This window comes from Oncorhynchus nerka, linkage group LG2 (genome assembly GCF_034236695.1).
Source record: "Oncorhynchus nerka isolate Pitt River linkage group LG2, Oner_Uvic_2.0, whole genome shotgun sequence".
Lineage (NCBI taxonomy): Eukaryota > Metazoa > Chordata > Actinopteri > Salmoniformes > Salmonidae > Oncorhynchus > Oncorhynchus nerka.
This window is the reverse complement of record NC_088397.1, coordinates 9,407,640-9,434,124: the sequence shown is the minus strand read 5'-3', so window position 1 is coordinate 9,434,124 and position 26,485 is coordinate 9,407,640. Positions and strand designations below refer to the sequence as shown.

At 49.5% G+C, this 26,485-nt stretch overlaps 1 protein-coding gene across 3 annotated transcripts in view; it reads left to right on the top strand.

Moving 5' to 3' along the window:
* Positions 1 to 26,485, top strand: part of LOC135573494 (DNA annealing helicase and endonuclease ZRANB3-like) — a 46,744-nt gene that overhangs the window by 14,980 nt on the left and 5,279 nt on the right. Inside the window, exons 6-14 of one of the 3 annotated variants that reach the window (XR_010464771.1) lie at positions 189 to 362; positions 2,749 to 3,277; positions 11,365 to 11,931; positions 14,950 to 15,068; positions 16,083 to 16,184; positions 18,256 to 18,398; positions 19,989 to 20,141; positions 22,221 to 22,409; positions 25,269 to 25,357. Coding sequence is in view for 1 of the 3 variants with exons in the window: in XM_065022796.1 (XP_064878868.1) it covers positions 189 to 362; positions 2,749 to 3,277; positions 11,365 to 11,931; positions 14,950 to 15,068; positions 16,083 to 16,184; positions 18,256 to 18,398; positions 19,989 to 20,141; positions 25,269 to 25,439; positions 25,591 to 25,783 (2,151 nt within the window). In the remaining 2 variants the exon portion in view is untranslated. Of the gene's footprint in view, positions 1 to 188; positions 363 to 2,748; positions 3,278 to 11,364; positions 11,932 to 14,949; positions 15,069 to 16,082; positions 16,185 to 18,255; positions 18,399 to 19,988; positions 20,142 to 22,217; positions 22,410 to 25,268; positions 25,440 to 25,590; positions 25,784 to 26,485 lie in introns of those variants that run through there. The other 2 variants (XR_010464770.1, XM_065022796.1) reach the window with 2 other exon arrangements.

Sequence of the window (26,485 nt, the reverse complement as noted above, 5' to 3'; positions counted from 1 at the left end):
CACATTGTAGCAAAACAAGTGTTTCTTATTGGACAAGTCCTGATTGCGCCTCCCTGATTTAGTACATTTTCTGCCATTAAGTGCTTAAAAGGAAAATGCTTCTTGAAAGTCCAAAACATTTTATTTTTGAGTGGAGTTTCCCTGTACGTGTTGTTCTGATAGGAGACTGTGTGTGTTGTTGTTGACAGGAAACGGTAACGGGCAGTACTCTGAACGGTAAGAAGGAGTACTTAAAGGCAGAGTTGGGGGATAAGGACAAATGGGACTTCCTGAATTTCGCCGAGGCGTGGACACCAAGCGAGACGACCCTGGCAGCAGGAGGAGTGGTTGACAATGACAAAGATCCTGTGTTCTTTAACCATGTGAGTCACTGGTCTAGTGATCTGTGTTCTTTAACCATGTGAGTCACTGGTCTAGTGATCTGGGTTCTTTAACCATGTGAGTCACTGGTCTAGTGATCTGTGTTCTTTAACCATGTGAGTCACTGGTCTAGTGATCTGGGTTCTTAAACCATGTGAGTCACTGGTCTAGTGATCTGGGTTCTTTAACCATGTGAGGCACTGGTCTAGTGATCTGGGTTCTTTAACCATGTGAGGCACTGGTCTAGTGATCTGGGTTCTTAAACCATGTGAGTCACTGGTCTAGTGATCTGGGTTCTTTAACCATGTGAGGCACTGGTCTAGTGATCTGGGTTCTTTAACCATGTGAGGCACTGGTCTAGTGATCTGGGTTCTTTAACCATGTGAGGCACTGGTCTAGTGATCTGGGTTCTTTAACCATGTGAGGCACTGGTCTAGTGATCTGGGTTCTTTAACCATGTGAGGCACTGGTCTAGTGATCTGGGTTCTTTAACCATGTGAGGCACTGGTCTAGTGATCTGGGTTCTTTAACCATGTGAGGCACTGGTCTAGTGATCTGGGTTCTTTAACCATGTGAGGCACTGGTCTAGTGATCTGGGTTCTTTAACCATGTGAGGCACTGGTCTAGTGATCTGGGTTCTTTAACCATGTGAGGCACTGGTCTAGTGATCTGGGTTCTTTAACCATGTGAGGCACTGGTCTAGTGATCTGGGTTCTTTAACCATGTGAGGCACTGGTCTAGTGATCTGGGTTCTTTAACCATGTGAGGCACTGGTCTAGTGATCTGGGTTCTTTAACCATGTGAGGCACTGGTCTAGTGATCTGGGTTCTTTAACCATGTGAGGCACTGGTCTAGTGATCTGGGTTCTTTAACCATGTGAGGCACTGGTCTAGTGATCTGGGTTCTTTAACCATGTGAGGCACTGGTCTAGTGATCTGGGTTCTTTAACCATGTGAGGCACTGGTCTAGTGATCTGGGTTCTTTAACCATGTGAGGCACTGGTCTAGTGATCTGGGTTCTTTAACCATGTGAGGCACTGGTCTAGTGATCTGGGTTCTTTAACCATGTGAGGCACTGGTCTAGTGATCTGGGTTCTTTAACCATGTGAGGCACTGGTCTAGTGATCTGGGTTCTTTAACCATGTGAGGCACTGGTCTAGTGATCTGGGTTCTTTAACCATGTGAGGCACTGGTCTAGTGATCTGGGTTCTTTAATGTGTGTGCAGATGGTGTTCTAACACTGGGAAGGTTTTGAATCCTAGAAATCATACTGCTACTGTATGTTTATGTCTGTCTAACAGTATAGACATGTAGGTGCATCATACATATCACTGAACGATAATGCAGTATACATATCACTAAATGATAATGCAGTATACACATTACTAAATGATAATGTAGTATACACATTGCCAAATGATAATGTATTACACACATCTCTAAACGATAATGTAGTATATATACCACTAAACGCCAATGCAGTACACATATCACTAAATGATAATGTAGTACGCACATCACTAAACGACAATGCAGCATACATATCACTAAACGACAATGCAGCATACACATCACTAAACGACAATGCAGCATACATATAACTGAACGATAATGCATCATATTGTCTGGAAACTGCTATTATTTATGAATATAATGTGTTAGTTCTCTCTCTCAAAAGAGGTCTAAAGGGACAAAATTAACTCTGACATGATACTGTTAGATCAGATGAATGACAGGCTTTACAACAGATCAGATGAATGACAGGCTTTACAACAACAGATCAGATGAAGGACAGGCTTTACAACAGATCAGATGAATGACAGGCTTTACAACAGATCAGATGAATGACAGGCTTTACAACAACAGATCAGATGAAGGACAGGCTTTACAACAACAGATCAGATGAAGGACAGGCTTTACAACAGATCAGATGAAGGACAGGCTTTACAACAGATCAGATGAAGGACAGGCTTTACAACAACAGATCAGATGAAGGACAGGCTTTACAACAGATCAGATGAAGGACAGGCTTTACAACAACAGATCAGATGAATGACGTGCTTTACAACAGATCAGATGAAGGACAGGCTTTACAACAGATCAGATGAAGGACAGGCTTTACAACAGATCAGATGAATGACAGGCTTTACAACAACAGATCAGATGAAGGACAGGCTTTACAACAGATCAGATGAAGGACAGGCTTTACAACAACATATCAGATGAATGACAGGCTTTACAACAGATCAGATGAAGGACAGGCTTTACCACAGATCAGATGAATGACAGGCTTTACAACAGATCAGATGAATGACAGGCTTTACAACAGATCAGATGAATGACAGGCTTTACAACAGTCTTACCGTGACTCTATCCCTCCTCTCTGCAGTTTGAGAAGGACAAACAGCACGACATACGTTCGTTCTTCTCTCCGGACGCGGGTAAAGAGAAGAAGAGGAAAAGAACAGAGGGTGAGGTTTGCCCATGCCCCGTTACCCCCTCAGAGAAGGAGGGTTCTATAGATGTGGAGAACTCAGAGAGTGACAAGGAGAAAAACTACAACTCCCAAGATCCCCCTGACCTCCAGGACCTAGACTTCTCTCCCCAGGTGAAGAGGCTGCGGTTGCCCACCTCCACCCTCACCCCCAGCGCTACCCACAGCCCCAGGTCTCGTCTTGGGGGGAAAAGGAGGTCCCTCCATGGGGGGAGAGACACCAGCAGCAGCCCCCTGGCCTCTCTGTTTACCCCCCGTCGGCTCTCTGAGAAAGGGACCCCGAAACCAAGGTTGAGCCCCAGACCAGGACCACCAGATCAGGGGAAGGGAGATCAGTGGAGCTGTGGGGCCTGTACTTACTCCAACAGCATCCTGCTCCTTTACTGTGAGGTGTGTGAGTCCCCACTCCACAGGCCCAGCACTGGTGAGTACACACACACACACACACACACACACACACACACACGTTGGCAGGCGTAACATACACCAAGTCAGAAATAGACCAGCGTGACAACGTGTCTCTGCTAGATGACAACGAGGAGAAGAGGACGCAACACACTGTTCACCTGACTGTCAAGTGAGAAACAGTCACAAGGCCTGTTCTCGTTGTGCAGCGCGCGTCTCAAAGTTTACAAAGTAAAGTTGATGAATTGGCCCCGGCTGAAGTTAAAGTTCCCCAAGGCACTCTGGCTGACTATCTAATAGGACTGGGAGAAGGAAGGTAACTGTCTCTCCTCAAACACCGACACCTCCTGGTTCAGTTGGCAGTACCGGGGGGAAGTGGAGGGCGTAAAGAGGGGGGTGAAGGAGGGTTGAGATCAGTCCTCAGTCTTTAAAGGATTACCTGTTCTTCCATCCATCACGACCGAGCGGCACAGGGAATTCACACAGCAGCATCCCTCCTGTCTGTCTCTCAGTAATAATAACCCAGAATAACCCTGCTACCTGCCTGGGCTGCTGCTCTGTAAGGCTGGGTTGCTGCTCTGTAAGGCTGGGTTGGGTTGTTACTCTGTAAGGCTGGGTTGCTGCTCTGTAATGCTGGGTTGCTGCTCTGTAAGGCTGGGTTTCTGCTCTGTAAGGCTGGGTTGTTGCTCTGTAAGGCTGGGTTGTTGCTCTGTAAGGCTGGGTTGTTACTCTGTAAGGCTGGGTTGTTACTCTGTAAGGCTGGGTTGTTACTCTGTAAGGCTGGGTTGTTACTCTGTAAGGCTGGGTTGTTGCTCTGTAAGGCTGGGTTGCTGCTCTGTAAGGCTGGGTTGCTGCTCTGTAAGGCTGGGCTGCTGCTCTGTAAGGCTGGGCTGCTGCTCTGTAAGGCTGGGGGTGGTTGCTCTGTAAGGCTGGGTTGGGTTGTTGCTCTGTAAGGCTGGGTTGGGTTGTTGCTCTGTAAGGCTGGGTTGGGTTGTTGCTCTGTAAGGCTGGGTTGCTGCTCTGTAAGGCTGGGTTGGGTTGCTGCTCTGTAAGGCTGGGTTGCTGCTCTGTAATGCTGGGTTGCTGCTCTGTAAGGCTGGGTTGCTGCTCTGTAAGGCTGGGTTGCTGCTCTGTAAGGCTGGGTTGCTGCTCTGTAAGGCTGGGTTGCTGCTGGGTTGGGTTGCTGCTCTGTAAGGCTGGGTTGGGTTGTTGCTCTGTAAGGCTGGGTTGGGTTGCTGCTCTGTAAGGCTGGGTTGGGTTGCTGCTCTGTAAGGCTGGGTTGCTGCTCTGTAAGGCTGGGTTGTTGCTCTGTAAGGCTGGGTTGCTGCTCTGTAAGGCTGGGTTGTTGCTCTGCTCTGTTGCTGCTCTGCTAAGGCTGGGTTGGGTTGCTGCTCTGTAATGCTGGGTTGCTGCTCTGTAAGGCTGGGTTGTTGCTGTTGTTGCTCTGTAAGGCTGGGTTGCTGCTCTGTAAGGCTGTAAGGCTGGGTTGTTGCTCTGTAAGGCTGGGTTGTTGCTCTGTAAGGCTGGGTTGTTGCTCTGTAAGGCTGGGGTTGCTGCTCTGTAAGGCTGGGTTGCTGCTCTGTAAGGCTGGGTTTGCTAAGGCTCTGTGTAAGGCTGGGTTGCTGCTCTGTAAGGCTGGGTTGTTGCTCTGTAAGGCTGGGTTGTTGCTCTGTAAGGCTGGGTTGCTGCTCTGTAAGGCTGGGTTGCTGCTCTGTAAGGCTGGGTTGGGTTGTTGCTCTGTAAGGCTGGGTTGCTGCTCTGTAAGGCTGGGTTGTTGCTCTGTAAGGCTGGGTTGTTGCTCTGTAAGGCTGGGTTGCTGCTCTGTAAGGCTGGGTTGCTGCTCTGTAAGGCTGGGTTGGGTTGCTGCTCTGTAAGGCTGGGTTGCTGCTCTGTAAGGCTGGGTTGCTGCTCTGTAAGGCTGGGTTGCTGCTCTGTAAGGCTGGGTTGCTGCTCTGTAAGGCTGGGTTGCTGCTCTGTAAGGCTGGGTTGCTGCTCTGTAAGGCTGGGTTGTTGCTGCTCTGTAAGGCTGGGTTGGGTTGCTGCTCTGTAAGGCTGGGTTGGGTTGCTGCTCTGTAAGGCTGGGTTGGGTTGCTGCTCTGTAAGGCTGGGTTGCTGCTCTGTAAGGCTGGGTTGTTGCTCTGTAAGGCTGGGTTGCTGCTCTGTAAGGCTGGGTTGCTGCTCTGTAAGGCTGGGTTGGGTTGTTGCTCTGTAAGGCTGGGTTGGGTTGTTGCTCTGTAAGGCTGGGTTGCTGCTCTGTAAGGCTGGGTTGTTGCTCTGTAAGGCTGGGTTGGGTTGCTGCTCTGTAAGGCTGGGTTGTTGCTCTGTAAGGCTGGGTTGCTGCTCTGTAAGGCTGGGTTGCTGCTCTGTAAGGCTGGGTTGCTGCTCTGTAAGGCTGGGTTGCTGCTCTGTAATGCTGGGTTGCTGCTCTGTAAGGCTGGGTTGCTGCTCTGTAAGGCTGGGTTGCTGCTCTGTAAGGCTGGGTTGCTGCTCTGTAAGGCTGGTTGCTGCTCTGTGCTGGGCTCTGTAAGGCTGGGTTGCTGCTCTGTAAGGCTGGGTTGGGTTGCTGCTCTGTAAGGCTGGGTTGGGTTGCTGCTCTGTAAGGCTGGGTTGGGTTGCTGCTCTGTAAGGCTGGGTTGTTGCTCTGTAAGGCTGGGTTGGGTTGCTGCTCTGTAAGGCTGGGTTGCTGCTCTGTAAGGCTGGGTTGTTGCTGGGTTGCTGCTCTGTAAGGCTGGGTTGCTGCTCTGTAAGGCTGCTCTGTAAGGCTGGGTTGCTGCTCTGTAAGGCTGGGTTGCTGCTCTGTAAGGCTGGGTTGGTTGCTGCTCTGTAAGGCTGGGTTGCTGCTCTGTAAGGCTGGGTTGTTGCTGCTCTGTAAGGCTGGGTTGTTGCTCTGCTCTGTAAGGCTGGGTTGCTGCTCTGTAAGGCTGGGTTGGGTTGCTGCTCTGTAAGGCTGGGTTGGGTTGCTGCTCTGTAAGGCTGGGTTGTTGCTCTGTAAGGCTGTTGCTGCTCTGTAAGGCTGGGTTGGTTGCTGCTCTGTAATGCTGGGTTGCTGCTCTGTAATGCTGGGTTGCTGCTCTGTAAGGCTGGGTTGCTGCTCTGTAAGGCTGGGTTGCTGCTCTGTAAGGCTGGGTTGCTGCTCTGTAAGGCTGGGTTGGGTTGCTGCTCTGTAAGGCTGGGTTGGGTTGCTGCTCTGTAAGGCTGGGTTGGGTTGCTGCTCTGTAAGGCTGGGTTGGGTTGCTGCTCTGTAAGACTGGGTTGTTGCTCTGTAAGGCTGGGTTGCTGCTCTGTAAGGCTGGGTTGCTGCTCTGTAAGGCTGGGTTGGGTTGCTGCTCTGTAAGGCTGGGTTGGGTTGCTGCTCTGTAAGGCTGGGTTGCTGCTTGGGTTGCTGCTCTGTAGGCTGGGTTGCTGCTCTGGCTGGGTTGCTGCTCTGTAAGGCTGGGTTGTTGCTCTGTAAGGCTGGGTTGCTGCTCTGTAAGGCTGGGTTGCTGCTCTGTAAGGCTGGGTTGTTGGTTGTTGCTCTGTAAGGCTGGGTTGCTGGTTGCTGCTCTGTAAGGCTGGGGCTGGGTTGTTGCTCTGTAAGGCTGGGTTGCTGCTCTGTAAGGCTGGGTTGCTGCTCTGTAAGGCTGGGTTGGGTTGCTGCTCTGTAAGGCTGGGTTGGGTTGCTGCTCTGTAAGGCTGGGTTGGGTTGCTGCTCTGTAAGGCTGGGTTGCTGCTCTGTAAGGCTGGGTTGTTGCTGCTCTGTAAGGCTGGGTTGCTGCTCTGTAAGGCTGGGTTGCTGCTCTGTAAGGCTGGGTTGCTGCTCTGTAAGGCTGGTTGGGTTGCTGCTCTGTAAGGCTGGGTTGCTGCTCTGTAAGGCTGGGTTGCTGCTCTGCTGCTCTGTAAGGCTGGGGCTGCTGCTCTGTAAGGTTGGGTTGCTGCTCTGTAAGGCTGGGTTGTTGCTCTGTAAGGCTGGGTTGTTGCTGTAAGGCTTGCTGCTCTGTAAGGCTGGGTTGGGTTGCTGCTCTGTAAGGCTGGGTTGCTGCTCTGTAAGGCTGGGTTGGGTTGCTGCTCTGTAAGGCTGGGCTGGGTTGCTGCTCTGTAAGGCTGGGCTGGGTTGCTGCTCTGTAAGGCTGGGTTGGGTTGCTGCTCTGTAAGGCTGGGTTGGGTTGTTGCTCTGTAAGTCTGGATTGTTGCTCTGTAAGGCTGGGTTGCTGCTCTGTAAGGCTGGGTTGCTGCTCTGTAAGGCTGGGTTGTTGCTCTGTAAGGCTGGGTTGCTGCTCTGTAAGGCTGGGTTGTTGCTCTGTAAGGCTGGGTTGCTGCTCTGTAAGGCTGGGTTGCTGCTCTGTAAGGCTGGGTTGCTGCTCTGTAAGGCTGGGTTGTTGCTCTGTAAGGCTGGGTTGCTGCTCTGTAAGGCTGGGCTGTTGCTCTGTAAGGCTGGGCTGCTGCTCTGTAAGGCTGGGTTGCTGCTCTGTAAGGCTGGGTTGCGGCTCTGTAATGCTGGGTTGCTGCTCTGTAAGGCTAGGCTGAGTTGTTGCTGGGTTGGGTTGCTGCTCTGTAATGCTGGGTTGCTGCTCTGTAAGGCTGGGTTGCTGCTCTGTAAGGCTAGGCTGGGTTGGGTTGCTGCTCTGTAATGCTGGGTTGCTGCTCTGTAAGGCTGGGTTGCTGCTCTGTAAGGCTGGGTTGCTGCTCTGTAAGGCTGGGTTGGGTTGCTGCTCTGTAAGGCTGGGCTGGGTTGTTGCTCTGTAAGGCTGGGCTGCTGCTCTGTAAGGCTGGGTTGCTGCTCTTTGCCAAGATAATCCATCCACCTGACATGTGTGGCATATCAAGAATGATCATCACACAGGTGCACCTTGTGCTGCGGACAATAAAAGGTCACTCTTAAATGTGCTGTTTTGTCACACAACACAATGCCACAGATATTTTGACGGAGTGCGTATTTGGCCTGCTGACAGCAGGAATGTCCACCTGGGCTGTTGCCAGAGAGCTGAATGTTAATTTCTCAACCAGAAACTGGCTCCAACTACGTTTTAGAGAATTTGGCAATACGTCCAAGCGGCCTCAGAACCGCAGACCACGTGTAACCACACCAGCCCAGGACCTCCACATCCGGCCTCTTCACCTGCGGGATCGTCTGAGACCAGCCCCCCTTGGACAGCTGATGAAACAGAGCACTTTGTCTTTCTGTAACAAACCCCTGTGGGGGAAAACTCATTCTGATTGACTGGGCCTGGCTCCTCAGTGGCTGGGCCTGGCTCCTCAGTGGGTGGACCTGGCTCCTCAGTGGCTGGGCCTGGCTCCTCAGTGGCTGGGCCTGGCTCCTCAGTGGCTGGGCCTGGCTCCTCAGTGGGTGGGCCTGGCTCCTCAGTGGGTGGGCCTGGCTCCTCAGTGGGTGGGCCTGCTCCTCAGTGGCTGGGCCTGGCTCCTCAGTGGGTGGGCCTGGCTCCTCAGTGGCTGGGCCTGGCTCCTCAGTGGCTGGGCCTGGCTCCTCAGTGGGTGGACCTGGCTCCTCAGTGGCTGGGCCTGGCTCCTCAGTGGGTGGACCTGGCTCCTCAGTGGGTGGGCCTGGCTCCTCAGTGGCTGGGCCTGGCTCCTCAGTGGGTGGGCCTGGCTCCTCAGTGGGTGGGCCTGGCTCCTCCCTGGGTGGGCCTGGCTCCTCAGTGGCTGGGCCTGGCTCCTCAGTGGCTGGGCCCATGGCTCCTCAGTGGGTGGGCCCATGGCTCCTCAGTGGGTGGGCCCATGGCTCCTCAGTGGCTGGGCCTGGCTCCTCAGTGGGTGGGCCTGGCTCCTCAGTGGGTGGGCCTGGCTCCTCAGTGGGTGGGCCTGGCTCCTCAGTGGCTGGGCCTGGCTCCTCAGTGGCTGGGCCTGGCTCCTCAGTGGCTGGGCCTGGCTCCTCAGTGGCTGGGCCTGGCTCCTCAGTGGGTGGGCCCATGGCTTACGCCTCTGTCCAGTCATGTGAAATCCATAGATTAGGGTCTAATGAATTGATTTAAAATGACTGATTTCCTTATATGAACTGTAACTCGGTAAAATCGTTGAAATGGTTGCAGGTTGCTTTAACATTTGTGTTCAGTAGAGTTATCAGGTAGAACAGAAATGCAGCAGTACTCAGGACCTCCAGGTGAGATCTGAATAGCGCTGGTGTAGGGGATGTTATGCAGGCACCTGACTGTCTGTCAACACTAGAGGAGGGTGGTCTCAATCATAGAAATAGGATCACTAGAACATACATTGTATTTCTATGCTAGACTAGCTCGATCATCAAGGACTGATCAAACACACCATTACAATTGTGTGTGTTTTTTTTTGTCACACACATACACACACAATCCGTTAACAAAATTGTCTCCATGTCATGCTTGACTGAGGTGTGTAATGTTTGATATCTAATCAGCAAACAAACACGGTTCTCTGTTATGGTACTGCGGGCACCACAGGCAGCATGTTAGAAGGGGAATTTACCAGGCCGTCAGATCTGCAATGACAACCGAGGCAGAACAACAACTCTGATGGTATTAAGACTTCACATCTCTCAAAACATGACACTGTAATCACTGTCACCGAACAGGAAATGCTGAGAAAATAAGCACTATTATATCACAGCATTAGGAAATAAATGCATATTGCATTCACAGACTTTTGACAAAGATCACTTTTTTAGAATCGTCAGGAGAATGTCTTGTTTTGCAGGCAGCAGTCTAGTCTGAGGAGAATGTCTTGTTTGGCAGGAGGTAGTCTAGTCTGAGGAGAATGTCTTGTTTGGCAGGCAGCAGTCTAGTCTGAGGAGAATGTCTTGTTTGGCAGGCAGCAGTCTAGTCTGAGGAGAATGTCTTGTTTGGCAGGAGGTAGAGAATGTCTTGTTTGGCAGGCAGCAGCAGTCTGAGGAGAATGTCTTGTTTGGCAGGCAGCAGTCTAGGAGAGAATGTCTTGTTTGGCAGGCAGCAGTCTAGTCTGAGGAGAATGTCTTGTTTGGCAGGCAGTAGTCTAGTCTGAGGAGAATGTCTTGTTTGGCAGGCAGTAGTCTAGTCTGAGGAGAATGTCTTGTTTGGCAGGCAGTAGTCTAGTCTGAGGAGAATGTCTTGTTTGGCAGGCAGTAGTCTAGTCTGAGGAGAATGTATTGTTTAGTCTCTGAGGGGAATGTCTTGTTTGGCAGGAGGTAGTCTAGTCTGAGGAGAATGTCTTGTTTGGCAGGCAGTAGTCTAGTCTGAGGAGAATGTCTTGTTTGGCAGGCAGCAGTCTAGTCTGAGGAGAATGTCTTGTTTGGCAGGAGGTAGTCTAGTCTGAGGAGAATGTCTTGTTTGGCAGGCAGCAGTCTAGTCTGAGGAGAATGTCTTGTTTGTCTAGTCTGAGGAGAATGTCTTGTTTGGCAGGCAGCAGTCTAGTCTGAGGAGAATGTCTTGTTTGGCAGGCAGTCAGTCTGAGGAGAATGTCTTGTTTGAGGAGAGTCTAGTCTGAGGAGAATGTCTTGTTTGCAGTCTCTGGTGGCAGGCAGCAGTCCCTGCAGTCTCTGGTCCCCTCAGCTCGTTAGTTGTAGGGGCTCGGCGTCGGGCGCTGGGAAATTCAGGTGACATTTGAGAAAATCTATAAGAGGATGGCCTTTCAGAAACAAACCTTACAATGGAAACATCATGAATTAGTCTGTTCGTTGCAGTTCTTCCCCTGTTCGTCCACAACAAAACAAAACACGTTCAGGATGTCACAATTTATCAAAGAAGGGGCCCATAATTGCCCACCGATGAAATTTGAGTTGAGAATCAGTTACATATTGATGGCCCGTATCCTGCTCATTTTCAACATATCAGCAGCATTTTATTAGTCTTCACCATGTGTTACCAAGTCACAAATATTCCACGCTGTCTGAGCAGAATGACATGAATCTGTGTCTCTCAACAAGCAGCTGCTCACATTTGAATTCGCACATTATTTTAGTGACCGTGTGACACATTGCTTCTCTGCTCCCCTAACAGGTCTTTGAACTACTTACTGTAATCTTGGCTTTTGTACATTTCACTGAACACAACTGTACATAACTAATCTGTGTGGTTGTACATGTTTTCTACACGGATATGAACTGTTAGGCTACATGTACATCTATAAAGAACCTGGTTGTGTTTTCTCTCTTCCACCTCTCAGCTCCAGACACACAATCTACAGGTTCACCTGCTGTGTCCCCAGGCTCCAGGCCTGATCAGTCCACCCCTAGAGAACACCCCTGGATCGTCCTTACTGGGTCGGACAGCAAGCAGGAGGACCCCCCCTGTCCTGGTCCTGCCTCTCCCGGGACAACTGAACCACAGACAGACGGTCAAGAGAGAGGGCAGGAGGAGGAGAGACAGACAGACGGTCAAGAGAGAGGGCAGGAGGAGAGACAGACAGACGGTCAACAGAGAGAGCAGGAGGAGGAGAGACAGACAGACGGTCAACAGAGAGAGCAGGAGGAGGAGAGACAGACAGACGGTCAACAGAGAGAGCAGGAGGAGGAGAGACAGACAGACGGTCAACAGAGAGAGGAGGAGGAGAGACAGACAGACGGTCAACAGAGAGAGCAGGAGGAGGAGAGACAGACAGACGGTCAACAGAGAGAGCAGCAGGAGGAGGAGAGACAGACAGACGGTCAACAGAGAGAGCAGGAGGAGGAGAAGCTCAAAGGCAAACAATCACCAGGAGAGGACCAGTCAGGCCCTCATGAGCACACTGATGGTAATCCAACTTTAAACGTCCCTTTCCTGCTACCCTCCTTTCCTTCTTTCCTTCTACATATCTGGGGGATATTGTCTGGGGTGAATAGTCACCCATATGTTGTAATGCTGTAATGCTATGTATCACTGAGGTAGTCATCAATATGCCGCCAGCTGCCTCCCTCCGTTGTGTGGTGATTGGGTAAGGGAGGGTGTGACATAATATTATTGTTAGTATTATTATAGAAGGGGATTGTTTCTTCTCTTCACAGCCTTATGGGATTTAAACTGGCTCTAAACTATAGGTTCATGAAATTGCTTTTATTTTGTGTATTTTGCATTTACCTCAAGTTTTTAATAGCTTTTTAATTGCTCTGAAAAACTCCATAAGAATGAGTCATATTATGTCTTGTCTTGTCTGTCCGTCTGTCTGTCTCTACATGAATTAACACCCTCAACAGCACCAACCAGTTCCAGACACCCCTGCCCCCAGTCATCATAACACATCACACATTCTGTCCAGAAATATGTCCAGAAAAAAAGGACTGTGTTCTGTTAGTCCTGCCTTGTCTGGTCTTTCCCATTCAGGACTTTTCCTGAAGCTCATTTAATGGCAGTTAATGGCCTTGTGTATGTCACTCACTTCTGATGGTGATGTGACACTAGTGTCTGGGGGTTCTATTTCCAGACAGACCTCCTTCAGTCTCAGGGTTCATGTGGAACACTGCAGTGGACCAATAAAAGTGACCTATGGGGTTTGGAGCGGCTTAATGAGAGAGAGAGACTCGGTGAGCAGAGCCTTGCTGTTGAGAAAGGCCGCCGTAGGCAGACCTGGCTCTCAAGAGAAGACAGGCTATGTGCTCACTGCCCACAAAATGAGGTGGAAACTGAGCTGCACTTTCTAAGCTCCTGCCAAATGTATGACCATATTAGAGACACATATTTCCCTCAGATTACACAGATCCACAAAGAATTCCGAAACAAAACCAATTGTTAGAAACTCCCTTTATCTATTGGGTGAAATACCACAGTGTGACATCACAGCAGCAAGATGTGTGACCTGTTACCACAAGAAAAGGTCAACCAATGAAGAACAAACACCATTGTAAATACAACCCATATTTATGTTTATTTATTTTCCCTTTTGTACTTTACTATTTGCACATTGTTACAACACTGTATATAGACATATGACATTTGAAATGTCTTTATTCTTTTAGAACTTCTGTGAGTGAAATGTTTACTGTTCATTTTTATTGTTTAACTTTTTGATTATTATCTACTTCACTTGCTTTGACAATGTTAACACATGTTTCCCATCGAGAAAGGGAGAGGATTCTAGACGACAGGGAGGGAGAGGATTCTAGACGACAGGGAGGGAGAGGATTCTAGACGACAGGGAGGGAGAGGATTCTAGACGACAGGGAGGGAGAGGATTCTAGACGACAGGGAGGGAGAGGATTCTAGACGACAGGGAGGGAGAGGATTCTAGACGACAGAGAGGGAGAGGATTCTAGACGACAGGGAGGGAGAGGATTCTAGACGACAGAGAGGGAGAGGATTCTAGACGACAGGGAGGGAGAGGATTCTAGACGACAGGGAGGGAGAGGATTCTAGACGACAGAGAGGGAGAGGATTCTAGACGACAGGGAGGGGATTCTAGACGACAGGGAGGAGACGACAGGGAGGGAGAGGATTCTAGACGACAGGGAGGAGAGGATTCTAGACGACAGGGAGGGAGAGGATTCTAGACGACAGGGAGGGAGAGGATTCTAGACGACAGGGAGGGAGAGGATTCTAGGCGACAGGGAGGAGAGGATTCTAGACGACAGGGAGGGAGAGGATTCTAGACGACAGGGAGGAGAGGATTCTAGACGACAGGGAGGGAGAGGATTCTAGACGACAGGGAGGGAGAGGATTCTAGACGACAGGGAGGGAGAGGATTCTAGACGACAGGGAGGAGAGGATTCTAGTCGACAGGGAGGAGAGGATTCTAGACGACAGGGAGGGAGAGGATTCTAGTCGACAGGGGAGGGAGAGGATTCTAGACGACAGGGAGGGAGAGGATTCTAGTCGACAGGGAGGGAGAGGATTCTAGACCAGGGAGGAGAGGATTCTAGTTCGACAGGGAGGAGAGGATTCTCCACCTAGGGAGGGAGAGGATTCTGTCTGTTCAGGGAGGGAGAGGATTCTCCACCTAGGGAGGGAGAGGATTCTAGACGACAGGGAGGGAGAGGATTCCCACGACAGGGATAGATATCCTGAGGATTCTAGACTAAGGGAGAGAGGATTCTAGACGTCTTCCACCTAGGGAGGAGAGTCTGTTCTAACTAAGGGAGATATCCTGAGGATTCTAGACGACTAGGGAGGGATAGTCTGTTCTAACTAAAGCTGCTGACCTAGATAGATTCCTGTCTAAAGTTCTAACTAAAGAGGATTCTAGATCCACTGTTCTAACTAAAGGGAGATATCCTGTCTGTTCTAACTAAAGCTGCTGTCTCCCACCTAGATAGATATCCTGTCTGTTCACTAAAGCTGCTGTCTTCCACCATAGATATCCTGTCTGTTCTAACTAAAGCTGCTGTCTTCCACCTAGATAGATATCCTGTCTGTTCTAACTAAAGCTGCTGTCTCCCACCTAGATAGATATCCTGTCTGTTCTAACTAAAGCTGCTGTCGTCACCTAGATAGATATCCTGTCTGTTCTAACTAAAGCTGCTGTCTTCCACCTAGATAGATATCCTGTCTGTTCTAACTAAAGCTGCTGTCTTCCACCTAGATAGATATCCTGTCTGTTCTAACTAAAGCTGCTGTCTCCCACCTAGATAGATATCCTGTCTGTTCTAACTAAAGCTGCTGTCGTCACCTAGATAGATATCCTGTCTGTTCTAACTAAATCTGCTGTGTACTGTGACTGTCCCTCCTAGATGTAATATGGAGTCTGATTTCCACCAATTGACCTTTTCTTGCAGGCATTGTGATCATTAGGGAGCCTCACCCCTAGACCGTAGTGACCTTTCTCCTCTCTCCCTCCCTGCAGCCCAGACAGACAGTGTATTTAGTCCTGCTGATGGTGATGCTACGGCCAGTCTCCCCCTGTACCCCAACATGAAGTTCTGCGCCAGCAAGAACACTGAGCGTATCTACCTTTACTCCCAGGTACATGACGATGCTGCTACTCTGTCCTCAACACTCCTCCTTCCTCGTAGATATCCTGTCTCGTCACCTAGATAGATATCCTATGTTCCCCTCTCGCCCTCGCCTCGCCTCCTCCCCCTCTCCGCCTCCTCGCCTCCTCGTCCCCTCTCGATATCCCCCTCTCGCTCCCTTCCTCTCCTCGCCTCCTCTTCCCCTCTCGCCTCCTCTTCCCCTCTCGCCTCCTCGTCCCCTCTCGCCTCCCTCCCCCTCTAACTCCTCTTCCCCTCTCGCCTCCTCGTCCCCTCTCGCCTCCTCGTCCCCTCTCGCCTCCTCTTCACCTCTCGCCTCCTTTTCCACTCCTCCTTTCTCGCCTCCTCTTCCCCTCTCGCCTCTTCTTCCCCTCTCGCCTCTTCTTCCCCTCTCGCCCTCTTCTTCCCCTCTCGCCCGCCTCTTCTTCCCCTCCTCCTCTTCCCTCCGCCTCTCTTTCCTCCTCCTCGTCCCCTCCTCGTCTCCCCCCTCTTCTCCCCTCTCCCTCCTCCTCCTCCTCCTCTCCCTCTCTCCCCTTCCTCCTCCCTCCTCCTCCTCTCTCCTACTCCTCTTCCCCTCTCCTCTTCCTCCTCCTCCTCCTCCTTCCCCTCTCTCCTCTTCCTCCTCTCTCCTACTCCTTCATTTCCCTCTTTAATACCTGTAGTACATGTCTTTGATATGAGTGACCAATTGAAATGGAAATGTAATATTTTCTGTGACAGACCTCTTATGTACCATCAAAGGATAAGCATCTATCTACCTTCTTCAACATAACAATACCCTTTTAAGGCATAAATCAGACGTGGTTTACCCTTTTAAATCATGTCCGATTTGATTCATCCTAGGCCACTCACATTATTCAGAAATGGATTTAATCAACTGCTAAATGAAAATGGGATCAGATTTGTCAATCTGGGTGAAATGTAAAGTATTACGTAAGAGGAATTGGCTTACAGCTGAAGTGTGTGAATGTGTCTTATCTCTCCTCTGTGTCTCTCCCTTCATCAGGAGGACAGTCCACTGCACTGGAATTTCATTCCTCTGGACATTAAACTGGACAGCTGGGAGGACCTGCCTGAAGCCTTCAGACGCAGAGAGAACAGGACACAGGTCGGTTTGTTTGACCCGCAGGTAGACATCACTGTAGTCTAGTCACAGGAGGTCACCTAGAGGTCGACATCACTGTAGTCTAGTCACAGGAGGTCACCTAGAGGTCGACATCACTGTAGTCTAGTCACAGGAGGTCACCTAGAGGTCGACATCACTGTAGTCTAGTCACAGGAGGTCACCTAGAGGTAGACATCACTGTAGTCTAGTCACAGGAGGTCACCTAGAGGTAGACATCACTGTAGTCTAGTCACTACAGGGAAGCTGTCACCTAGAGGTAGACATCACTGTAGTCTAGTCACAGGAGGTCACCTAGAGGTAGACATCACTGTAGTCTAGTCACAGGAGGTCACCTAGAGGTAGACATCACTGTAGTCTAGTCACAGGAGGTCACCTAGAGGTAGACATCACTGTAGTCTAGTCACAGGAGGTCACCTAGAGGTAGACATCACTGTAGTCACTACAGGGAAGCTGTCACCTAGAGGTAGACATCACTGTAGTCACTACAGGAGGTCACCTAGAGGTAGACATCACTGTAGTCACTACAGGGAAGCTGTCACCTAGAGGTAGACATCACTGTAGTCTAGTCACTACAGGGAAGCTGTCACCTAGAGGTAGACATCACTGTAGTCTAGTCACTACAGGGAAGCTGTCACCTAGAGGTAGACATCACTGTAGTCTAGTCACTACAGGGAAGCTGTCACCTAGAGGTAGACATCACTGTAGTCACTACAGGGAAGCTGTCACCTAGAGGTAGACATCACTGTAGTAACTACAGGAAGCTGTCACCTAGAGGTAGACATCACTGTAGTCACTACAGGGAAGCTGTCACCTAGAGGTAGACATCACTGTAGTCACTACAGGGAAGCTGTCACCTAGAGGTAGACATCACTGTAGTCTAGTCACAGGAGGGAAGCTGTCACCTAGAGGTAGACATCACTGTAGTCACTACAGGGAAGCTGTCACCTAGAGGTAGACATCACTGTAGTCACTACAGGGAAGCTGTCACCTAGAGGTAGACATCACTGTAGTCACTACAGGGAAGCTGTCACCTAGAGGTAGACATCACTGTAGTCACTACAGGGAAGCTGTCACCTAGAGGTAGACATCACTGTAGTCACTACAGGGAAGCTGTCACCTAGAGGTAGACATCACTGTAGTCACTACAGGGAAGCTGTCACCTAGAGGTAGACATCACTGTAGTCACTACAGGGAAGCTGTCACCTAGAGGTAGACATCACTGTAGTCACTACAGGGAAGCTGTCACCTAGAGGTAGACATCACTGTAGTCTAGTCACTACAGTCATTTATTTAAAGGAAGCTGTCACCTAGAGGTAGACATCACTGTAGTCACTGCAGGGAAGCTGTCACCTAGAGGTAGACATTTTAAAGGCACAGTCATTTATTTAAAGACACGTTAATTTAAAGGCTCAGTCATTTAAAGGCACTGTTCAATGGTCATTTCATTTAATGTGGCTGCCGTTTGGCTGTAAAATGAATTACAGATTGTGTCTTTGTTTGACTGCTTCAAAGTGACTCTGTGTGGGTCAGGCACTGAGGTTTAAAGTGGTGTTGTGACTCTCTGTGTGGGTCAGGCACTGAGGTTTAAAGTGGTGTTGAAGTGACTATCTGTGTGGGTCAGGCACTGAGGTTTAAAGCGGTGTTGTGACTCTCTCTGTGTGGGTCAGGCACTGAGGTTTAAAGCGGTGTTGTGACTTTCTCTCTGTGTGGGTCAGGCACTGAGGTTTAAAGTGGTGTTGTGACTCTCTGTGTGGGTCAGGTACTGAGGTTTAAAGCGGTGTTGTGACTTTCTCTGTGTGGGTCAGGCACTGAGGTTTAAAGCGGTGTTGTGTTGGGTGACTGAGGTTTCTGTGTGGGTGACATCTGTGTGGGTACTGAGGTTTAAAGCGGTGTTGTGACTTTCTCTGTGTGGGTCAGGTACTGAGGTTTAAAGTGGTGTTGTGACTCTCTGTGTGGGTCAGGCACTGAGGTTTAAAGCGGTGTTGTGACTCTCTCTGTGTGGGTCAGGCACTGAGGTTTAAAGCGGTGTTGTGACTCTCTCTGTGTGGGTCAGGTACTGAGGTTTGTTCAGCAGTGGAGCACTCTGACAGCCATGAAGCAGAGACTGATCCGCCGCAGTGGTCTCCTGTTCTGCAGCCCAGTCCTGGTCCTGGACCAACTGACCAGCACCCAGCGCAAACACAGCAGCACCAAGAGGTAGGTGGTGGGGGTTGAACCTGTCCTATGTCTCCATCCTGCTGTGTTGGTGCCCAGACGGCATCAGTTAATCACAGATTCATCCTGGTTCATGTGGGGGTGGGTGTCTCAAGAGCCAATCACAGTGGACGTAGGAGGAAAGCATTTGACAGAATGTGGGATTTATTCGCTAATCAAGGTTTGCCCCATTGACTGCACATCAAGCTGATTTCCAGAGATGATATGTTGGTTAAAGACTTCAAGCTGAGAAAGTATGGTAGAAACGAAGTCCAACTGGGAACCCTGGTTCCTACAGAGGTAGAGATTCACACTGTAACTGAGATAATACAATACAGGAGTAAGGAGATGGATGGGAAGGTGATTATCTTGTAGTAAGGAGGTGGATGGGAAGGTGATTATCTTGTAGTGAGGAGATGGATGGGAAGGTGATTATCTTGTAGTAAGGAGATGGATGGGAAGGTGATTATCTTGTAGTAAGGAGATGGATGGGAAGGTGATTATCTTGTAGTAAGGAGATGGATGGGAAGGTGATTATCTTGTAGTAAGAAGATGGATGGGAAGGTGATTAGTGTTTAGTAAAGAGATGGATGGGAAGGTGATTATCTTGTAGTAAGGAGATGGATGGGAAGGTGATTATCCTGTAGTAGGAAGGTGATTATCTTGTAGTAAGGAGATGGATGGGAAGGTGATTATCCTGAGGTTAGTTAGACTCTGCTGTAGTGCTGTGCTGGGTTGTCCTGAAGGATCAGGGCCGTCTTCACGAAGGGACTCAGAGTAGGAGTGCTGCTGATATAGGATCAGTTTAGCCTTTTGGACACACACACACACACACACACACACACACACACACACCTCCGCCCAACACCTCTCAGTACTACTGTCAGCTGGACCTGGCTTTCATGTCCTTTCATCCAGCCTCTCTACACTGGGCTGTTTGAAGCCCAACAGTCCCCTCACCCCTTCTTTCTTTCATGCAAATCTGCCCCTTCCTCTCTTCTTCCTCCTCCTCCTCCTCCTTTCTTCAAGATTCCTCCTCTTTGATGTGTCCCCTTCCTCTCCTCATCCAACTATCTGACCTTACTCTTCCTCCTCCTTCTCATCCTTCCTCCCCCCAGGTAACTTTCTCCTCCCTCCCTGCCTGCCTCCCTCCATCCTAACCAAACTCCCACTCTCCTCCCCCATCCCTCCGTTCTGGTACCTAATCATACTCTTCCTCCCTCCATCCAGGTATCTAACCATACTCTTCCTCCCTCCATCCAGGTATCTAACCATACTCTTCCTCCCTCCATCCAGGTATCTAACCATACTCTTCCTCCCTCCATCCAGGTATCTAACCATACTCTTCCTCCCTCCATCCAGGTACCTAACCATACTCTTCCTCCCTCCATCCAGGTACCTAACCATACTCTTCCTCCCTCCATCCAGGTACCTAACCATACTCTTCCTCCCTCCATCCAGGTACCTAACCATACTCTTCCTCCCTCCATCCAGGTATCTAACCATACTCTTCCTCCCTCCATCCAGGTACCTAACCATACTCTTCCTCCCTCCATCCAGGTATCTAACCATACTCTTCCTCCCTCCATCCAGGTATCTAACCAAAGAAGATGTGTCCCAGGCCTCTCTCAGTAAGGCCCAGTGTGATGGAGGAACTGTCCGCATGGTCAACAAGGAGATCTTCTTCACCAAGAGGAGAACTGCCTCTATGTCCCGACCCAACACCTCTGCCTCCGTCCCAGAGAAGTAGGTCTCCAGTCTCCTAGAGAGTCATAGCAACACTAGTTCACAGTGCCAAACTTTCTCCTCCACATTGAAATGATATTACATTGAAAGACCACGGTATGTTCTGTCTGTACAATTGTTGTTCAGTACCCAAGGAACTAAATGTGTCCTCACTTGACGTTTAGAAGGTTGAAGAAAGTCTGTCTTTTCGTGGGTTTCGCCAGTGAGGCTCAATGAACACTTGTCTATGTCCTGGCCTGTACAAGACCAGTGAGTGTTTACCACAGAGCGACCAGGCTATAATCCACTGTTTTAGAGGCTATGGGACCAGTGATTGTTTACCACAGAGCGACCAGGCTATAATCCACTGTTTTAGAGGCAATTGACCGAAGGCTTGTTGGATAGATGGAGCACATCGCTATGGCAACCACCACAGGGACTGGCTCTTTCTGTCTCACCCAGCGAGTCTTGCTGATTGGTCCGAGGATCATCGGGGGGGCGCTCCAGAGAGCCGTGTCCCATCTGTTCCCTAACGTGTGGACAGGCAAGTACCCTGGTGGAGCGCTGTAAGGAACACATCCACTCTGTGGCAGTGGTCCAGACTCACCTTCCTCTCCCTCTGCTTCTCCAGCCAGGAGGAGGACTCACACAGACAACAACCATATGTCCCAGCTCCCCAAAGCCATGCTTAGATGTTCCTATTGAATGAATGCCTTGTAACTGTATAGTAATACAGTAGCTTCCACACACTGGTTGAATCAACGTTGTTTCAAATCTAAGTTTATTTGTCACGTGCGTCGACTACAACAGGTGTAGACACCTTACCTTACAGTGTAGAGTAGACCATACAGTGTAGAGTAGACCATACAGTGTAGAGTAGACCTTACAGTGTAGAGTAGACCATACAGTGTAGAGTAGACCATACAGTGAAATGCTTACATACAGTGTAGAGTAGACCATACAGTGTAGAGTAGACCATACAGTGTAGAGTAAAACAACAGTAAAAAAAGACAGTACAGTGTAGAGTAGACCATACAGTGTAGAGTAGACCATACAGTGTAGAGTAGACCTATACAGTGTAGAGTAGACCATACAGTGTAGAGTAGACCATACAGTGTAGAGTAGACCATACAGTGTAGAGTAGACCATACAGTGTAGAGTAGACCATACAGTGTAGAGGACTCTATACAGTAGCGAGTAGCTCTATACAGTGTAGGCTCTATACAGTAGCGAGGCTCTATACAGTAGAGGCTCTATACAGTGCTAGGCTACATACAGTGTAGAGTAGACCATACAGTGTAGAGTAGACCATACAGTGAAATGCTTACATACAGGCTCTAACCAATAGTGCAAAAAAGGTATTAGGTGAACAATAGGTAAGATAAGCAATAAAACAACAGTAAAAAAGACAGTGAAAATAACAGTAGCAAGGCTCTATACAGTAGCGAGGCTCTATACAGTAGCGAGGCTCTATACAGTAGCGAGGCTCTATACAGTAGCTAGGCTCTACAATAGAGGTTCTATACAGTAGCGAGGCTCTATACAGTAGCGAGGCTCTATACAGTAGCGAGGCTCTATACAGTAGCTAGGCTCTATACAGTAGCGAGGCTCTATACAGTAGCGAGGCTACATACAGTAGCTAGGCTACATACAGTAGCTAAGCTATATACAGTAGCGAGGCTCTATACAGTAGCTAGGCTCTACAATAGAGGTTCTATACAGTAGCGAGGCTCTATACAGTAGCGAGGCTCTATACAGTAGCTAGGCTCTATACAGTAGAGAAGCTCTATACAGTAGCGAGGCTCTATACAGTAGCTAGGCTCTATACAGTAGCTAGGCTCTATACAGTAGCGAGGCTCTATACAGTAGCGAGGCTCTATACAGTAGCGAGGCTCTATACAGTAGCGAGGCTCTATACAGTAGCGAGGCTCTATACAGTAGCGAGGCTCTATACAGGCTCTATACAGTAGCTAGGCTCTATACAGTAGCGAGGCTCTATACAGTAGCTAGGCTATATACAGGCACTAGTTAGTTAGTTAGGATGTCAGGACAGCGATCACTCACCTCAGATTAGATGAAGATGTTTTCTTCAACCAGCAGGACGCACAGGACATCCTCCAAACACCCGACAAGGCCAACATCCCAGTTATTTGCAAGAGGAAGAGACGCAGGTACAGAGGACACAAAGCGGGATGCCTCGTAAGGATCCGCAGAAGGCAACTGGGAAAGCTGCCGTTACCGTCAATATTACTCGCCAACGTGCAATCATTGGACAATAAACTAGACGAGGTACGATCACGAATATCCTACCAACGGGACATCAAACTCTGTAATATGTTATGTTTCACGGAATCGTGGCTGAATGATGACATGGATATTCAGCTAGCGGGATATATGCTGCACCGGCAAGATAGAACAGCACACTCTGGTAAGACGAGGTGGCGGTCTGTGCATATTTGTAAACAACAGCTGGTGCACGAAATCTAAGGAAGTCTAGATTTTGCTCGCCTGAAGTAGAGAATCTTGTGATAAAATGCAGACCACACTATTTGCCTAGAGAGTTTTCAGCTATACTTTTCATGGCTGTTTATTTACCACCACAGACAGATGCTGGCACTAAGACTGCACTCAGACAGCTGTATAAGGAAATAAGCAAACAGGAAACACTCACCCAGAGGCGGCACTCCTAGTGGCCGGAGACTTTAATGCAGGGAAACTTAAATCAGTTCTACCTCATTTCTACCAGCATATTAAATATATGCAATACCTTGCCAGCAGCATACCACCCTGCATACCACTGCTGGCTTGCTTCTGAAGCTAAGCAGGGTTGGTCCTGGATGGGAGACCAGATGCTGCTGGAAGTGGTGTTGGAGGGCCAGTAGGAGACACACTTTCCTCAGATCTAAAAAATATCCCAATGCCCCAGGGCAGTGATTGGGGACACTGCCCTGTGTAGGGTTCCACCTTTCCGATGGGACGTTAAACGGGTGTCCTGACTCTCTGCGATCATTAAAGATCCCATGGCACTTATCATAAGAGTAGGGGTGTTAACCCCGGTGTCCTGGCTAAATTCCCAATCTGGCCATCAAACCATCACGGTCACCTAATAATCCCCAGTTTACAATTGGCTCATTCATCCCCCTCCTCTCCCCTGTAACTATTCCCCAGGTTGTTGCTGCAAATGAGAATGTGTTCTCAGTCAACTTACCTGGTAAAATAACTGATAAATAAAACAATTCTAGATCACCTGTACTCCACACACAGAGACGCGTACAAAGCTCTCCCTCCATTTGGTAAATCCGACCATAATTATATCCTCCTGATTCCTGCTTACAAGCAAAAATTAAAGCAGGAAGCACCAGTGACTCGGTCTATAAAAAAGTGGTCAGGTGAAGCAGATGCTAAACTACAGGACTGTTTTGCTATCACAGACTGGAACATGTTCCAGAATTCTTCCGATGGCATTGAGGAGTACACCACATCAGTCACTGGCTTCATCAATAAGTATATCGAGGACGTCGTCCCCACAGTGACTGTACGTACATACCCCAACCAGAAGCCATGGATTACAGGCAACATTTCCACTGGGTAGAGCCGCTTTAAAGGTGCGGAACTGTAACCCGGAAGCTTATAAGAAATCCTGCTATGCCCTCCGATGAACCATCAAACAGGCAAAGCGTCAATACAGGGCTAAGATTGAATCGTACTACACCGGCTCCGACGCTCGTCGGATGTGGCAGGGCTTGCAAACTATTACGGACTACAAATGGAAACACAGCCGCGTCACAGTCACTTCTATGCTAGCTACGAGGCAAGCAACACTGAGGCATGCATGAGAGCATCAGCTGTTCCAGACGACTGTGTGATCATGCTCTCCGTAGCTGACGTGAGTAAGACCTTTTAAACAGGTCATTATTCACAAGGCTGCGGGGCCAGACGGTTTACCAGGACATGTGCTCCGGGCATGTGCTGACCAACTGGCAGGTGTCTTCACTGACATTTTCAACATGTCCCTGATTGAGTCTGTAATACCAACATGTTTCAAGCAGACCACCATAGTCCCTGTGCCCAAGAACATTTGTTCTGCCTAAATGACTACAGACCAGTAGCACTCACGTCTGTAGCCATGAAGTGCTTTGAAAGACTGGTAATGGCTCACATCAACACCATTATCCCAGAAACGCTAGACCCACTCCAATTTCATACCGCCCAAACAGATCCACAGATGATGCAATCTCTATTGCACTCCACACTGCCCTTTCCCACCTGGACAAAAATAACACCTACGTGAGAATGCTGTTCATTGACTACAGCTCAGCGTTCAACACCATAGTACCCTCAAAGCTCATCACTAAGCTAAGGATCCTGGGACTAAACACCTGCCTCTGCCACTGAATCCTGGACTTCCTGACGGGCTGTCCCTAGGTGGTGAGGGTAGGTAACAACACATCTGCCACGCTGATCCTCAACACTGGAGCCCCTCAGAGGTGCATGCTCAGTCCCCTCCTGTACTCCCTGTTCACCCACGACTGCATGGCCAGGCACGACTCCAACACCATCATTAAGTTTGCAGTCAGCACAACAGTGGTAGGTCTGATCAACGACGAGACAGCCTATAGGGAGGAGGTCAGAGACCTGGCCTGGTGGTGCTAGAATAACCTATCCCTCAACGTAACCAAGACTAAGGAGATGATTGTGGACTACAGGAAAAGGAGGACCGAGCACGCCCCCATTCTCATCGACAGGGCTTTAGTGGAGCAGGTTGAGAGCTTCAAGTTCCTTGGTGTCCACATCACCAACAAACTAGAATGGTCCAAACACACCAAGACAGTCGTGAAGAGGGCACGACAAAGCCTAATCCCCCTCAGGAAACTAAAAAGATTTGGCATGGGTCCTGAGATCCTCGAAAGGTTCTACAGCTGCAACTTTGTTGGTTGCATCACTGCCTGGTACGGCAACTGCTTGGCGTCTGACCGCAAGGCAGACGGAATCGTCATGTCAATGAAATTACGTTGAACCAACGTGGAATAGAAGTTGAATTGATGTCTGTGCCCAGTGGATTAATACTGTTTATTCACTTGTTGGGCAGATGACTGACAATCCTCCCTCCCTCTCTGTGTCTCTGTCTCTTTCCATCTCTCCCCCCAGACCATCCGAGGTGCACCCAGAGCCTCCTGTTGGTGCTCCTGAGGGCCCGTCAGAGGCTGAAGCTGGGTACCTGCAGGTGCTGGACAGTGAGGGTCGACCCTTGTGTCTGTCCTGCCACAAGGCCTGTGGGTCCACCGGAGGAGCCTGGGACACCTGCTTCTGTAGCCAGACGTAAGTAGCAGCATCATCAAAGTAAAGCCAAGTTCACCCATCAGTGGTGTTGTATATCCTGCTAGTATTAGTGTTGCCTCGTAGGCCTACTGCGTTCCTTAATTAAAGCTCGACAAAGAAACATCAAGTTATTCTGTTGTATTCTACTTAGGTGTCAGGAGGAGTTCCAGCTGCGCTCCAGCCAGGCCTACATGCGTGCCCGGGTACTGCAGACGGAGCAGGGGGTGTGTCAGAGCTGCGGCCTGCAAGCCCACCAGCTGTACCTGAAGGTCCGCGACGCCCCGCCCACACACAGGAAGGAGATGCTAGAGAACACCGGGCTGGCCCAGCTGTCACTCAAACAGGTTGGTTGGTTTGGATATCTTTAGCCCCCCAGGTCTGTGATACAGAGAGGGACCTAGGAGCATTCCATTACTCTGTATGGGGGGACCTAGGAGCATTCCATTACTCTGTATGGGGTGACCTAGGACCATTCCATTACTCTGTATGGGGTGACCTAGGACCATTCCATTACTCTGTATGGGGTGACCTAGGACCATTCCATTACTCTGTATGGGGTGACCTAGGACCATTCCATTACTCTGTATGGGGTGACCTAGGACCATTCCATTACTCTGTATGGGGTGACCTAGGACCATTCCATTACTCTGTATGGGGTGACCAAGGACCATTCCATTACTCTGTATGGGGTGACCTAGGACCATTCCATTACTCTGTATGGGGTGACCTAGGACCATTCCATTACTCTGTATGGGGTGACCTGGGGTGACCTTAAATGTAAATGTAAATGTAATTCCATTACTCTGTATGGGGTGACCTAGGACCATTCCATTACTCTGTATGGGGTGACCTAGGACCATTCCATTACTCTGTATGGGGTGACCTAGGACCATTCCATTACTCTGTATGGGGTGACCAAGGACCATTCCATTACTCTGTATGGGGTGACCTAGGACCATTCCATTACTCTGTATGGGGTGACCTAGGACCATTCCATTACTCTGTATGGGGTGACTAGGACCATTCCATTACTCTGTATGGGGTGA